This window comes from Rhipicephalus sanguineus, chromosome 3 (genome assembly GCF_013339695.2).
Source record: "Rhipicephalus sanguineus isolate Rsan-2018 chromosome 3, BIME_Rsan_1.4, whole genome shotgun sequence".
NCBI classification, from domain to species: Eukaryota; Metazoa; Arthropoda; class Arachnida; order Ixodida; family Ixodidae; genus Rhipicephalus; species Rhipicephalus sanguineus.
In genome coordinates this window covers 37,246,216-37,262,814 of record NC_051178.1, presented here as the reverse complement: position 1 = coordinate 37,262,814, position 16,599 = coordinate 37,246,216, and the positions used below count along the sequence as shown (strand labels likewise).

The window sequence follows — 16,599 nt, the reverse complement described above, 5'->3', positions numbered from 1 at the left end:
ATATCATCCGACAGTGGGAGTGCAGTTGTACGCATTCTACTGGTATGTACCAGACGGCAACTGCTTGCCTACCGCAGAAGCGGCGGTGGTCGACTGTTACACCTTCAAGAGACTGCGAATGAGTGCTGTTTTTGTTACGTGGTTAGTCCTACGACTAAAAAGTACATCGACTTGAGCGACGTATAGCTTGCTGTACTACGCAACTCCCGATACTTTCTGTCTACAATGGCCACCCATGCGATTGTGCCAAGTCATTTGTTCAGTTTCGTTTGCTTAATTGAATTATGAAAACTACATCGCAAATTACCAGTTTTAAGGAATAATCGCAATTAAATTTGAGGACTACAATAGGAAAACATCCAATTAATTGTTCTATACCTGTGAATATTCCCACAACCGTATATAAATATTTTTTACATCTTGTTTGTGATGTGCTTAAACTGGAGCTTCATCGCTAAGGTCTAATCTCGAGACGACGAAAATGTTATCTATTAGTTATCTATTTTCAGAGGAACAATGTTCAGATTTCTGAGGAAGTGTCGAAAGTGTTATGCTGCCTTAGTACGTCGAATTAAAAAGAAAACCGTCATCAGAAACGCCCAAAGGCTTCGTCTACAAGCGTCACAAAGTGCATAGGAAAATCTGTTTTTTGTCGTTTTTTAGTTATATGGCGAATTATGTCGACACAAACGAGTGCTGATCAAGCGCGCCGTGGCCTTCAAAAGAGCGTCAAATCACGGTGTCAACAGAGCCCACGTCGCGACACCAGACGCCAGCAGCGGTCGCCCCTTTAAAGCGCACCCCCTCGCTCCTCCGGAGAAGACGCCCGCCGGCAGCTAGCACGCTCGAATGAAGCGCTCAAACAATGACTGGAAAAATTGATAATCGAGACATGATGCCATGCCGAGCGACGCCGCCGCGAGACGAAGGTGGGAAAATGAACTCGCTCTTTTCCAAGCCTCCATTCACTGAGAGCGGATGAGTCATGTCGAAGATTCGTGAACCCAGGTGCAACCCAATATGAGCGCGCAGCGAAAGTAGTTTGGAGGTCAGTGGAGGAAAAAGTTATGGTGTAAAGTGAGGGTGTGGTTCGGTTGGCCAGAAAAGTGTTGTTTTATGATGCAGAGCATTCAGTCGGTTTTGTAAGAAGTGCTGAGAGATGACGCCGTGTGAGAAATGAAGAAGAGCTTTGAAGACAGTGCAGAAGAGTTTTGAAGACATTGTCGCTGAGAGGAGACGTGAGATCACCAATGACCGAAGGCGAACGACTCGTCAGCGCTGCAGTCTACGTGGAGGGACCCGTCAGGACGGTGAATGTGAAAGGACTTTGGACTAAGTTTTGTTCACCATTCTAGAAGCGCAATTGATTCATGTTTCCCCATTGTCTTTATGTGAATTATATTGAACTAGCCAAATGTACATGTATGTGAGATCTTTGTACTGCCTTAAATGAGAATATATTCTGTTTGTGTAATCAACTCTTGGCTCTGATTCGGTCTTTAGACTACAACCGGCGTTCACAGGCGCGCTAAAAGGACCTACCGTTAAACTGTCCGTGCTTTCGTGGTGCGCGTCGGGGGGCCGATACATCAGCCCTTGAAATCTGCGTGGCGATGGCCTCCCATTAACAGAGTTTTGACAATATATCAGAAGTCAGGTTTTCGTTAACATCACATTAAAGGGACTGTCTACCGCTCGGAAAAATTTTTCTGATTGTGGTGAAAATGAGAAGATCGTTCGTCACATCGGCGGCAACGAGCATGCTTATGCCCCATAAAAAAGGAATTATATTTTTCATTTGATGTTGAAAATCCTGAAAGAATAACTACTAGCGTCGCCCAACAGCGATGTGGTCAATCTACTGATAGGACAAGAAATCCTCGCAGGTAGACACATTTTGCTTAAAAACATACATGTATAACTTGAAATTGTATTTCACGCACTTGAGGCAGCTTTCGGTTGCGTCAGAGAGTAATTTCTTGCTTTTTTTTCTCTCAAGCATCTAAAAAGGCGCCCGGTGGCACTGCTTGCGGCGCCGTCTTCGATTTCGTTGGATTCAACTCATGCGCTATGCCATGCGGCCCTCCGCGCTGGTCGTACTGTGCCGCTGTATTGTTCTTAGGGTGTCTCACATGTGCTGCGCTTTGAAGGCGCGCATTTATCGTCTTTCTGATGAATCAACTTGGCTTGGATTGCGGCAGCAGTGCTAAAATAAACGCATAGACGGCGATTACAGCAAAACAAGTGTTCTGTAATCGCATAATAAGGCTTCATTTAACCGCTAGCACGCTGAAAACGACTATTACATTCATTACAATAGTGTTCAGCAAAAATAAAGTAATCCTACAGAAATCACATGTGCTTTCGGTTTAATTTTTACCGGCACTACAATCGTCATCGCGTCCACCAACCAGTGTTGTGGGCATGTTTCACGCCAATGGAAGAAAACCGAACGCAGATCGAAAAATTCTCTTAAAAATTTCTACTCACTTTCCAGAGAAACCGCTGCAAGGTTGGACACTTAAGACGGTAAGCTTTCTATTGCGGTACAAAACAGAAAAGCGATGAAGGGCGGTAGACAGTCCCTTTAAGCGTTCGCTATGACGACACCACCTGGGAGCATAAGTTCTTTTTTCCCGCTGTGGTTTCCGCGATGTTCACAAAATGTTTCCTAAGAATCAAAGTTTCAACCTGAGCCCCACATTTGACATGAGTGGACTCAATACCAATATTTAGGGGCTTGTAATTACTTGAGCAGGCACACATTTACCAAAAAAAAAAGACATGGCTGATCCCTCCATCATAGGAATCGCTTTAACACGAAAGTGAAACGTGTCGACACAGAAGTAGTTGATTGTTTATAGTGCATTGTTATATGAGAGTTTTTACAATGTCTATCGCTGCTTGGCATATCGAAGGAGTGCATATCGAGTGTCAGTGTTTACCATGTGCTTGCTGATGCCATCATTGCGCGGGATTCACCATATGCGGTGTCCAAGTATATCTTGACAACTTCAACTACCGCAAGGGTTAAATCATGATCATAGGCGTTAGTCGTTGGTACTGACATGTGCCACTTGGCGTGAACGTGGGTGCGTCCACATCAAGCGGTGCTATATCTCCCAAACAACAATAGACATTGCACAAGTTCCCATATGTGAAAGCTCTAAAAACAATCAACTACCTCTGTGACGACACGTTTCACTTTCGTGTTATGCGGATTCCTATGACGGAGGGATCAGCCATCTTTTTTTCAATATGGATGGATGCTATTAGCGAAGCTTGGGCTAAAGCCGCCACCTCGTGGTGCGTTAAAGCGTTGACGAAATTACACTACTCCTATTGGAAACGCGCCGTATTGGACGGTAGTAGCAACGGCGCGTTGCCGGAGCTAATTGCGGAGGTAACGAAGTTTTTTTTTCGAGCCAGGTGGCACACATTTCACCACCACGCTATAAAGGGGACGCTTATAGCATCCATCCATCCATCCATCCATCCATCCATCCATCCATCCATCCATCCATCCATCCATCCATCCATCCATCCATCCGTCCGTCCGTCCGTCCGTCCGTCCGTCCATCCATCCATCCATCCATCCATCCATCCATCCATCCATCCATCCATCCATCCATCCATCCATCCATCCATCCATCCAAAAGAACTGTGACAGGAAGTGCGAAAGATAAAAGGCGGGTTTATGTGGGCTCCCTTGTGTGTGTTTGTCGGTAGCTCAGTGGGCTAAAAGCCCGCCAGCCATCGTCGCGATCTAGAGGTCGTGGATTCAACTCCTTTCAACGGGACTTTTTCTGTAGTTTTTTTCTTCTTTGACATCTGATGGCGTTCATTTTGCTGACGTAATACGTCATGAAAGTCTTGGTGGGCCCCGACGTAAAACACTTCCGTGTTAAAAAAAAGATATGTTCGTTCCTCACTACTGCCCGTACTAGCATAGTATTGCCTCCATTAAATTTCGTTACCCCTGCGGTAGGGCAGCTCTTTGCCTGCGCCCGAAAAATAACCATGTGATGGTTAATAAGTATCGATTACAATACTTGGACTACAGGGTGTTTGAAGAAATGTGTCCAACCTTCTCAAAAAATCAGGAAAATGCGATTTTTGATTGCTGCCTTCAGAATTGGTTTTTCTGTAGTGGCAGGGATTTTAAGATGGTTAAAGAAATTATTTGGGACTGTAATTAAAAAAAGTTAAATGAATTAACATTTTAATTAGTGGAGTTAGGTGGTTGTGTCAAATGGCAGAATTGAAGTTCTTCATGCCAGAAACCCAACCCAACTTTGAGATTTCGAAAAAGTGGCATCTAGTAATAATTACGAAGTAATGAAATTCAACCAAATTCAATGGCGAAACCTAAGCAGAAACATGGAAGAACGCAACTGCCATATTCTTCTGAGACGTCCAAAATGAGTGAATGACTTTCTGTAGCGCTAGGCATCTTAAGATGGTCAGAGACATGACTTGAGACAGTAATTAAGAAAGTTAAATTAATTAACTTTTTAATTAGTGGAGTGAGGTGGCTGTGTCAAATTGGGGAATTGAAGTTTCGTGCCAGAAACCCATCCCAACATTGAGATTTCGAAAAAGCGGCCTCTAGTAATAATTACGAAGTAATGAAATTAAACCGAATTCGATGGCTGTCGCTGTTGAAAGCCGTTGCATTTCGTTGAATTTCATTACGCCACAACATTTACTAGAGGACGCTTTTTCGAAATCTCAAAGCTCGGATGGGTTCCTCGCATGAAGAACTTCAATGCTCCCATTTGACATAATCACCTAACTCCACTAATTAAAAAGTTAATTAATGTAACTTTCTTAATTACTGCCCTAAATGATGTCCTTAACTACCTTAAGATTTCTGCCGCTACAGAAAAACCAATTTTGAAGGCAGCAATCAAATATCGGATTTCCCTGATTTTTTGAGAAGGTTGCACACATTTCTTGAAACACCCTGTATATGTCACAAGCAAAAACACCAAGTCCGGTCTCAGTCGGGGAAAGGAAGAGAAGATATGCCGACCGAGGGAAAGCTCCAGCGTGAGGGCTTAAAATGTGAGAGAGCGCAGCGTGCGGCCAGCAGTGCGGCACTGAGGACGACGCAGCGGTGGCTCATTTCCTCACGTCAGACACGCTTGCCAAAATTGCTGTCGCTGCCAATGTGAGGAGTTTAGTGGAAGTGTTTTCAAATTGAAATTTAGAGTTAACATATGCTCCGAGAGCCCTGACTTCTTGTTTGACTAACCAGCTAATTGCACCCTATACTTTGAGGTGCAATTATACACTGAGATTATTACGACAACCACGCCGTGGACCCTTTAATTAACGAAGCGTAGCCCGTAAACAAATGATCAGTCACATTTATATATTCAGGCTACTCAAGACATTGTAGTGCTGTGAGCTTCCTCACCATGCAGTGCAAACATGCAACTACTTTCAAGGCGAATAATTATTTCTAGACAGAAAAATGGTCTTGCTCTCTCTCTTATTTCAAAATACTACAACCTCAATGTCTGCGTGAACATCGAGATATGCCAATTAGAAAGCTGCTCGTCAAAGCTTAGGTAGTGTAAATGGTTGGAATAAATCGCCATATAATGATGTATTGTCGCATTATGGTTTTTATTAAGCCCCATCCAATTTGTTCAGATTCAATTGTCGTCGTTGAAATTCTCACCACTGCTAATAAAACGGACGATTTCGTGTCATTCTAATAAACAAGAACTGTTCATGTGCCCATCTATGTATGGGTCATGATGGCCAGCAGTATGGTCGAGAAAAGTTAAATTTAACGTTGCCGACATCTTTTGTTTTCCTTAGAAAACATTTGTTCAATAGCTATTGACTTGTCAGCGCCGAGGACTCCATAATTGGCTGCCCTAATTTAAAATGAATTCAGCATTCTGGATTGGCCATTCAGAACTAAAGCCGTCATATTGAAAGTACTAGTTGTAATGTCTGAAATATAAGTACAGTCTGTTCAGGCACTTATCGCGAAAATTGTAATGTTCCCCGCTGTTGTGATGCATAACCAATACGGACCGTTATTCCGCCTGGAATGTTTTGCATACGCGATTGCCTTCGCATATTCGCGCGGCCCGGTGTCTCAGCTATTATTCTCGGAACTTGATCCTACAAATCATTCTGTGCAAATACGACCGTACATGATAGCCGGGAATATTGTTGAACCACCAGCAATATTGTTTTTCGTGACATCGAATTAGATAGAAGTAGCCACCCAACGTTGTAGTCGCTGTAGAAAATTGTAGAGAACCGTAGGAGACGTCGAAATGAGATTGTCCCAGCAAGATAATAGAGATACTGTGTTCATTTTCTACTGGCGATGAGTGAGAATGCCAGTGAAGTATTTTAACTATTGACTGCCCACTATTACGCACCACACTGCGGCGGCATCGTAAAGCCTCGGTGGTAGTACCATGAAACGTTCGCAACTATTTTGAGAGTCACGTGCGAGGAGCTCGTACAGAGAAACCACTCGTTCACTGAAATACGCGGCGTAAAAAGCTCACTGTGGCGTCGGGCGCCGCGGCCTGTTCCTCCTTGCCGAAGGGAGCGCAGATCTCCTCGCGACACACGAGTCCCGGCTTGCGGCCTTGATCGCCACACGGGTGCCTTGCCAACTTGGGTCGCACGTGGCGGCCGAACACATCCCACCTGCAGTATACAGCGACGTTATCACGTGCACGCAGCGTCGACATTAAGGGAACAAGCATATTTAACGTTCTTTCAGCGGCGTCCATAGCAGACCGGTGTGTTACACCGAGTCTGCACATGCCGTAAAGTGGCAACATTAAAGTGGCAAATTTTCATTAAAACATGCCCATCTTGTCTTAGATGCGCGGCAAATAATATTTGATCTAAATTAAGAGTTATCTGCTGTCTGTACAATAAATGACGTATACATGGAAGCCCTCCGGAGCGGTATCACTCGTAATAACACGTTTCACTGATGCCAGAGAAACCAAAACGAACAGTTACAGTATGTATGCGTTCACTGTTAGATGCATGTGTATAGAATGCAGTGAACCGTGTGTACGAAAGCGTGGAAAGTTTTCACGCGATAGCGATGAAGAGCTCGTTTCGCAAAAATTCTGCTGTCGGCATCGGCATCGACATCCGCGTCGGTGTCGTTGGTTGTGGGCGAAAAGTCAGCTCAACACTTATGGCGCACAGAAGGGACAGGAACACAGAGGTACGACGCGGACACAGCGCTACCTCCTGTATTCCTGTCATTTCTGCGCGCTATAGGTGTTGAGATGGAATGCAAACGTGCCCAAGCTTATATTCTTTCAAGTCAGCGTTGTCCGTGGCCGAAAAATTGAGAAAGATGCAAATAAAACAAATAATAAAAAAATCACAGCATATCCACGAAGTGAATGATGATGAAGGAGCGTGCTCCAGGGTTAAATCCGGTGAATCCTCTGTACATCTGCTCAATCGTCATCATATTGTTACGAGTGATTGTGTTTATTTACAGATGAGGTGAAATGGCGTTGGGAAAGAGCAGCGTACTTCTGAGACAGGCCTAGTCCGGTTCACCCAACCACACAGTCTAAGCGCCGGCTCCACTACTCTTCTTCTTCCGCGCCCCGTACGCTCGCGCATCTTCGTTGCATTTCCCCCGGCGGCAGACGAAGCTCGCCGAGCGAGTTAAATATGCCTATGATGGTACTGTTTGAAGCGGGCTACGTGAACAATTTGCGTAACGCGCGAACGCCGGTTATTGGCTGTGACTCGGGCGACCACGTAATTCACGTCACTGAGACGAGTGACTATCACGAATGGGCCGGAATAGTTTGCTAGAAAGTTCCGGTACAATCCTTTTCTACGAACAGGAGTCCACAGCCAAACGTAGTCGCCAGGAGAAAACTCTACGGGGATATGCTTGGCATCGTAGCGACTCTTACTGTGTTCTTGAGAAGACAATGTTCGAAGGCGCGCTAGTTGACGTGCTTCTTCAGCACGACACAACGTCTGAGCGATGGACAGATCTTCCTCATGCGAGAAAGGTAAGAGGGTGTCCAGAAAACTCCGTGGGTTTCGTGCGTAAAGCAGAAAAAAAGGCGAATGTCCAGTAACTTCATGCTTGGCGGTGTTATATGCGTAAGTAACAAACGGCAAGACGGCGTCCCAGTTCCTGTGGTCAGCATCAACGTACATCGATAGCATATTCGTAAGAGTTCGATTCGTTCTCTCAGTGAGACCGTTAGTTTGCGGATGGTAAGGGGTGGAGTGGCGATAAGAGGAGCCACAGAGGCGCAAAATTTTTTCAACCACATCGGCGATAAATTGCCGTCCACGGTCACTGATGACAACCCGTGGAGCACCGTGACGCAGTATGACCCGTTTTAACAGAAAAGAGGAAACAGCGGCTGCTGTGGCCGATGTCAGTGCGTCCGTTTCCGTATAACGAGTTAAATAATCTACGCACGCTATAACATATCGGTGGCCGGATGGGGTCTTAGGAAGGGGTACGAGCAAGTCGATGCCGACTTTTTCAAAACGGGATGTTGGTGGTGAGATGAGCTGCAAATAACCTGCCGGAGCAGTGGTGGATTGCTTGTGGCGCTGACATATAGCACATCTGGCGACGTACTGTTTTGTGGTCTTCCACATTTTCGGCCAGTAGAACCTCTCACGTAGTCGATGTAGCGTACGTGTGAAACTGAGATGACCGGATGTTATGTCATCGTGCATAGAACGAAGGACGACCTGTCGCAGGCTTTCCGGCACCACTAGAAGCAACGGGAGGCCGTCGGCTGAATAGTTTCTCTTGTACAGCAAGCCATTTGAAATTGTAAAGTGCTTGTCGGCGGAGTTATGTGCAGCTTCGAGCAAGGGTTTCAGGGTAGGGTCGTGTTGTTGCTCACCTTTGAAGCTGCTGGTATCTGGGAACTCGGACGAGACAGAAACTAAATAGTCATCAATGTCATCGTCGTCAGCATTGGTGTGTACTGAAGGAAGGCGGGATAAGCAGTCGGCATCCGTGTGACATCGTCCGCTCTTATAGGTCACAGAAAAGCTGTACTCTAGGAGGCGCAACGCCCAACGAGCCAGCCGGCCAGACGGGTCGCGAAGTCCCACAAGCCAGCATAGTGAGTGATGATCGGTCACTAGTGTGAACTCGCGGCCATGTAGATACGGTCGGAACTTCTGAATGGCGAAGACGACTGCTAAGCACTCGAGCTCGGTGACGGTGTAGTTCTTCTCTGCTCTGGTCAGTGTCCGACTGGCATATGCTACGACGTGCTGACGGCTGTTGCAGAGTTGGACCAGCACAGCACCAACACCTAGGCCACTAGCATCAGTATGAAGTTCAGTGAAAGCGTCAGGATCAAAATGCTTCAGGATGGGTCCTGAAGTCAATAAGAACTTCAGCTGTTGAAATGCAGCCTCACATTTATCATCCCACAAGTACGGTGTGTCTTTATGAAGAAGGGACGTCAGTGGGGAGGCAAGTTGTGCGAAGTTCTTAATAAATCGGCGGAAATATGAGCACAGACCCAGCAAATTTCGTAGGTCCTTCACTGTTCGTGGTTGCTCAAAGTTGCGAACCACTGCGGTCTTCTGTGGGTCTGGTCGTACGCCTTCTTTATCCACGAGAAAGCCTAATACGAGGGCTTGACGTTCTCCAAAATGGCACTTCTTTGAGTTTAAAACAAGGCCAGCTTCGCGTAAGCATTCACGCACAAGTGACAAGCGGTGGTTATGCTCTTGAAAAGTCTTTCCGTGGATAATCACGTCATCTAAATAGCACATACAAATTTTCCATTTTTGTCCACGGAGTACTGTATCCATAAATCTCTCGAATGTCGCTGGAGCATTGCACAAACCAAAGGGCATAACGTTAAACTCAAAAAGACCATCTGGTGTTACGAAGGCCGTCTTCTCTTTATCTGAGGGATGCATAGGAATTTGCCAATACCCAGAACGCAAGTCAACAGAAGAAAAATAGGAGGCAGAATGCAGGCAGTCCACGGCGTCATCTATACGTGGCAAAGGGTAGACGTCTTTTTTTGTAATGGCATTTAGGCGACGATAGTCTACGCAGAATCTCCATGAATTATCCTTCTTCCTGACTAGAATGACAAGAGCTGCCCACGGACTACACGATTCTTGTATGACGCCCTTCTTTAGCATGTCTTCAACTTGCTCAGCGATGACTTTCCTTTCGGAAGGCGATACGCGATAGGGCTTCTGGCGTATTGGTGGTGCTTGGCCTGTATAGATGCGGTGTTGCGTACGTGAAGACGGTGGCGTAACGGTAGACGTCTCGTCTTGGGCAAAGTCAAAGACTGAGGCGTAGCCTGCGAGCACCTCCTGCAGCAGAGACCGTTCAGTTGAAAAAAGCGACTTGTTGATCATACGGTCAATGCCGGCAGAATAGTCGGGGTACGAATTGGCGTGGGGTTTCTTTACGGCCGCCGACAGTTCAAGTGACCGTATGGTAAGAGTACTTTGCTCTTAAAAGCTTGCAAATTTAAGTCCTGCAGGCAGAGATATGGGCTGCGCGGAAACGTTCACAGTCCACAAATCGGCACAACCATCGACGGCGAGCACGAGGCAACGAGGCACAATAACGTTTTTCTTAAGTGCGTTACTGAAGTTCGGCTTGGCTAAACCGTAGTAAGAACCCGCACAAGAACGTGAAGAGTTTACGCGCACAAACATTGCGGTATGCGGGACCAAACAGACGTCTTGAGACACGGAAAACACGTCCGAGCTGTCATCAACGGTATCTTCTGTCAATGGAGAGGGCAACACGGTACGAAAAATAATCCCACCACTACCACAATCCAGAGTGGCACCACATTCACGCAAAAAATCTATACCTAGAATGACGTCGTGGGTCGCACGTGCAAGCACCGTTAGTTCAGCTCTAAACGTTTGATTTCCTACAGAAAGTAAAACAGAACAAACACCAACCGGGCTCAACGTTTCTCCCCCTACGCCGCGGAACGTAGTACTCCGATTCCAAGCAAACATTACTTTCGTCCCAAGGCGATTTTTAAGACATCCTCATTATAGAAACTGCAGCACCGGTATCAACTAATGCAACAGTACTCACATTGTCTACAAAAACACTCACTTTGTTCTCAACCATTACAACACAAGGGGGTCTCGCGGAAGATGATTTTGCGGCCTCGCCCCCATCGGTCGCACCAGTTAGTTTCCCAGTGGTGGTGGCGTCCCCGAGCGGCGACGCGGGGACGGGGATCGCTGTTGGCGTGCGGGTGGTGGGGTAACGCTGCGGTCGGAGCAAGGCGAGTCAGCACGTGCTGCGTGTTGCCGTTGGAAAGAGCTCTGAAAGGGTCGAGACTCGCCAGCAGGCACATAGGGCGTGTACACGTTGAATCGCGGAGCTCGCTGCTGGCGACGGTAGCAGTACCTAGCGATGTGTCCAGGTAGCCCGCAGTTGTAGCAAGTACGGGTGTCGCGTCTAGTCGTCTCCGGCGAGGTAGACCTCGTTGGTTGATAAAAGCCGGGAGATGGCGGCTGAGGAGTAAATCGCCGTGATGCAGCTTGCCTGCGTTCCTGGTTTTCGAGTGGCCGTTCACTCCTTCGTTCGAACCGATCGGTGTAATTCGGGCGAGGCTCAAAGTAGCACTGACGCATCCGAGGTACCGGTGGTTCATGGGGGCGTTGGTCGAATGCACACTGATGGCAGACACCGGCGGTGTCCACAGCTTGCAGTTGAGCAAGTTCTTCCTTAACCACTCGTCTTATAATCGAAGAGATGTCGTCCTGCGATGGAAGGTTGACACTTGCAATCGTGGGCACATTGTCAAGACGTCCAAATTTCGGTAGGATTCTCCTCCTCTTTAGCGCTTCAAACGCTCGGCAGTGTTTCCTTAGGTCGGAAGGTGTGTGTAGGTCTTCCTTAGTGATAAGAAAATTGTACACGTCTTCCGCGATTCCCTTGAGGAGATGACCTACCTTATCTTCGTCAGACATGGTCACACTCACGATTCCGCAAAGCTTCAAGACGGCCTCGTGTAGGTGGTGCATGTTTCGCCAGGTAACTGAGCTCTGCGTGAAAGCGTTTGCTCCGCCTGCTTGACCTTACCAGTCGAGTCACCAAAACACCTCTTCAGCTCGTCCACAAAAATGTCCCATGTGGTCAATGCACTCTCGTGGTTGTAGAACCAAAGAGACGCGGTGCCAACGAGAAAAAACACCACGTTCTCGAGCTGCTTAGCATTGCTCCAGCGGTTGCTGCGACTCACTCTTTGGTAGTGCTTGAGCCAATCCTCAACATCGTCATCCGGCTGCCCCGAAAAGGTCCTTGGTTGACGTTCCGACGTGCTGCAGCCAGCTTGTCCTGGCGGGTGAGCGTGTTGCTCATCAGCGGCGAGGTTGTTATGGCCTGCTCCTGCGTCCTCCATGTCTGGTAGCTGCGGTGGCAAGCCTGCCAAGCGTCTGCTCCGTCGCAAAATTGGTAGAGCTGGGTCGTCTAGATCGATGTACCCGGCACCTTCCTCCAAACTGTTACGAGTGATTGTGTTTATTTACATATGAGGTGAAATGGCGTTGGGAAAGAGCAGCGTACTTCTGAGAAAGGCCTAGTCCGGTTCACCCAACCGCCGGCTGCACTACTCTTCTTCTTCCGCGCCCCGTACGCTCGCGCATCTTCGTTGCAATATAAAGAAGTGACACGAGAGTTGTGTGATTTCATATACACAATGTTTATTATTTACATATCGATGCACTATATACACAAATTTACATATTGATACAGTATATACATTTTGTTCAAGAGCTTATTTACGGATCGCGTAATCTCAGGGGAACGTTTTTCCTTTGTATAGTGGCTTTGTATAATGGCGGCGACAGCAGCGAGCCCTCGCTGCGGCTGCCGCCTCTGTGCTGGTAGTGGCTTGTGCTTGCTGTCGGCGCTGGTGTCTCTCTTCGGCCTCGCGAGCTCTCACCTCAGGATCTTGGCGGCGAGCCGGCGCTGCTGCGGCATCGCTAGCCCTCCGCGTTGCTGCCTTGGCGTCTTCGGTGTTCATGATGAGTAGCGGTAGCGAAGTGCACTGAGTGATGTGCGGCGAAAGAGAAAGGAAGCGCGCCAAGCGCGAGCGCTATCTAAGCGAGCGCTATCACAGCGCTAGTCCTGTTTCATCTGCCTCGTCCTTGTGTTTTCGCGCTGTTTTTTACTATGCATTATCTAAGGCGCAACCCTCTAGCGGTCTCCTATCAAATTAGAGCACGCGCCGAGAGCAGAGCCGCCTGAGCGGCGGCGCGCCATCTAGTGAGCGCTCTTGAATCAACGGAGTAGAGCACTGCACGGGCCCGGGCCGTCCGAAGCGTCTTCCGGCGGGCCCGGGCAGGGCTCGGGCTTGAAAGTGCGGGCCTTGGCCGGGCCCGGGCTTCAGGCTGTGGGCCGGGCCGGACTCGGGCCCGCTCAATAAAAGGCCTAAGTCGGGCCTTCGAGCACACGCGAACGTTATGCAATGCATGGTCCAAGGCATTCTGTGCCAAGCTAAAGTGATACGGGCAAAGAACTGGCTCTCAGTTAAAGGGACCGACAACTGGTCACCACGTGTGATTAGATCCTGGCAAAAATAACACGACACTAAAATATAGTGACAAATTTCAGCATCCTTCCCGCCTTGTCAGTAGGATTTATATGTTTAAATTGTGTTTAAAAGTACCAAGAACCGGTACGTGGCGCAGCCTAGCGAAAGAGCTTTGAAGCTGGTATGGAGTCGATCACTTTTTGCTGTACGTAGTCTGATGCTGTGATGCGTGCCATAATTAGCCCTGAAAATTACAGTATGCATATTATTATCTATCCCCGCTCTATCTTGTGCTGCTTATGAGATAAAAGGAGTTGCACGGTGAGAAGCGGCGCTGCCTTCGCGGTAACCAGTGGAACATGTCGAGCCCCGGCGCATGCGCGCGGAGTGCACGCATGCGCGGCAAACCGCCACGCTCGAACACGAACCGCTCTCGCTCTCACTGTTTGTAGCATGAGTTGTCACTTGTGTTTACGACTTCATATTCCCCGCAGATTGTAAAATTCTTATTACGAATGTTTCACAGCGTTTTCCACGTTACCGTTCTGTGAGTAGACACCTTCACCGGTAAGCTTTGCGTTGCGCTGAAGAAAATGGGCACCATGAAAATTGTTGTCGGTCCCTTTAAGCTTAGCAAAGAAAATAGAAAAACAGTATCATATATATATATATATATATAATATATATATATATATATATATATATATATATATATATATATATATATATATATATATATATGTATAGATATATATACACATTGTTACGGAGATGGGTCTCGGAGATGGGTCACAACGACGTGGCTAGGTTCAGTTAGCGCAGCGGGGGCTGGATGAACGGGCCTGCCTGTCGACATGATCGATTTGCCCAAGGAGACGCCAGCTGCGAAGTTCCGTGGTATGCTTCGGATATACCCCGCACCTCCACCAAAGATGTTACGGAGAGACGACAGAAGAAGGCTGTATTTACAGTTTTAACACAATCACAGTTATCGGGGAGACAACCAAGATGGCGAAAGCAGCAACGAACCCGTCCTCCTCTTCTTCGTCCTCTAGGTAAGAGGCATATAACATTATATATATATATATATATATATATATATATATTATATATATATATATATATATATATATATATATATATATATATATATATATATATATATATATATATATTGGTCTCGCAATGCACCGAGAACATACAGTTCGCTAGCTCGAGCCTTTGCTGCACACTCGATGATGCTGCCTTTGCGCCGGAGTACTTCCTCTTCGTTACAATTGCCCCGCTGAAAAAAAAGAGCCATCCTGGCGACTAGTCGTCTGCAGGGACCGTAGAACCATGATACGGCTTGAGTCTGTGAACGTGTACAACCTCGCGGTTACGACGTCGCAGGTCAGACGGCGGCGTGAGAGGCTCAATAAGGTAGTTCACTGGAGAAGTCTATTCTAAAACGCGGTATGGCCCATCGTACTTAGGAAGAAGTTTGGAAGAGAGCCCTGGTGTGCGATGCGGCACTGACAGCCACACAAGGGCACCCGGAAGAAAAACGGGAGTCGAGTTCTGGGCATCGTGGATTGCTTTTTGGCGGTTCTGGTCATCGGAGGTAAAGCGGCGGGCCAGCTGGCGACACTCTTCTGCTTGTCTGGCGCCGTCCAAGAACGGCGGGCACTCGGACGTGTCCGGTATATAGGGAAGAATGGTGTCACTGGTGTGTGAAGGGTGACGACCGTAAAGGAGGTAAAAAGGGGAGAAACCAGTCGTAGCTTGCGTCGCGGTATTGTAGGCGTAGGTTACAAATGGAAGAACTAGGTCCCAATTAGAGTGATCAGGTGTGACGTACATAGCGAGCATGTCACCAAGAGTTCTATTAAAGCGCTCTGTAGTACTGTAGCGACGATAGACGCATCTCCACTGACTTCCATTGCAGCACTTTGCCCGTCTTCATCGTCAGTACCCACGTCAGGTGCGAGTTCTTCCCCTTTCCGAGCAGTAATCGGCTCCGATCTAACCTCTGCACAATCCACAGCGTTATTGGCGCTTTTAGCTAAGCATAAGGCCTGCTTCGATAGCTGTGCCACGACACTGAGTCAGACTACCGTGGCCGTACACCGCATTGAAACGGATGGTTCTGGTGTTATACGCCGTCGGCCTTATCGTGTCTCACAATCGGAAAGAAAAGTCATTGAAGAACAAGTTAATGATATGCTATCACGCAAGATAATACGGCCATCTTCCAGTTCCTGGGCTTCTCCGGTCGTCTTAGTGAAGAAAAAAGATGGCTCCGTTCGTTTCTGCGTTGATTATCGAGCGCTAAATAAGATCACGCGCAAGGATGTATATCCTATGCCTCGAATAGATGACGCCTTGGACACACTACAAGGAGCGCAGTATTTTTCCAGCCTTGACCTACGATCGGGGTATTGGCAAATCCCTATGAATGAGGCTGACAAAGAGAAAACCGCCTTTGCTACGCCGGATGGGCTCTACGAATTTAACGTAATGCCATTTGGCCTGTGCAACGCTCCGGCAACATTTGAGCGCATGATAGATACTGTTCTTCGTGGCCTAAAATGGAAGACCTGCCTCTGTTATTTAGATGATATTGTTGTGTTTTCATCTACCTTTGCCCAACACCTTCAACGATTAGACGAGGTACTTCAGTGCCTTTCAAACGCTGGCCTTCAGATAAATACCAAAAAGTGCATGTTTGCCAGCAAAAGTATAAAAGTCCTCGGTCACGTCGTTTCCAAAGACGGAGTCCGGCCAGATCCCGACAAGATAGCCGCTGTATTGCAGTTTCCTCGGCCTTCCACCCAAAAGACGTTGCGCAGTTTTCTTGGCCTGGCGTCATACTTTCGCCGCTTTATACGCAACTTCGCGACTATAGCGGCTCCCCTAAATAAGCTATTAGTCGCTGGTGCTCCTTTCGCTTGGTCCGAAGACTGCGAGATCGCATTTGAAGTCCTTAAAGAACGCCTGAATTCCGGACCAGTGCTTCGCCACTTTGACGAGAGCGCGCCTACTATCCTCCACACTGACGCAAGTG

The 16,599-nt window shown here is 47.5% G+C and overlaps 1 protein-coding gene across 1 annotated transcript in view; it reads right to left on the bottom strand.

Annotated features, from left to right (window-relative positions):
• LOC119385381 (glycogenin-2-like) overlaps positions 1 to 16,599 on the bottom strand; it is a 30,641-nt gene that overhangs the window by 232 nt on the left and 13,810 nt on the right. Inside the window, exon 2 of the mRNA XM_037652830.1 lies at positions 6,543 to 6,687. Within this exon, the coding sequence (XP_037508758.1) occupies positions 6,543 to 6,687 (145 nt within the window). The remainder of the gene's footprint in view (positions 1 to 6,542; positions 6,688 to 16,599) is intronic.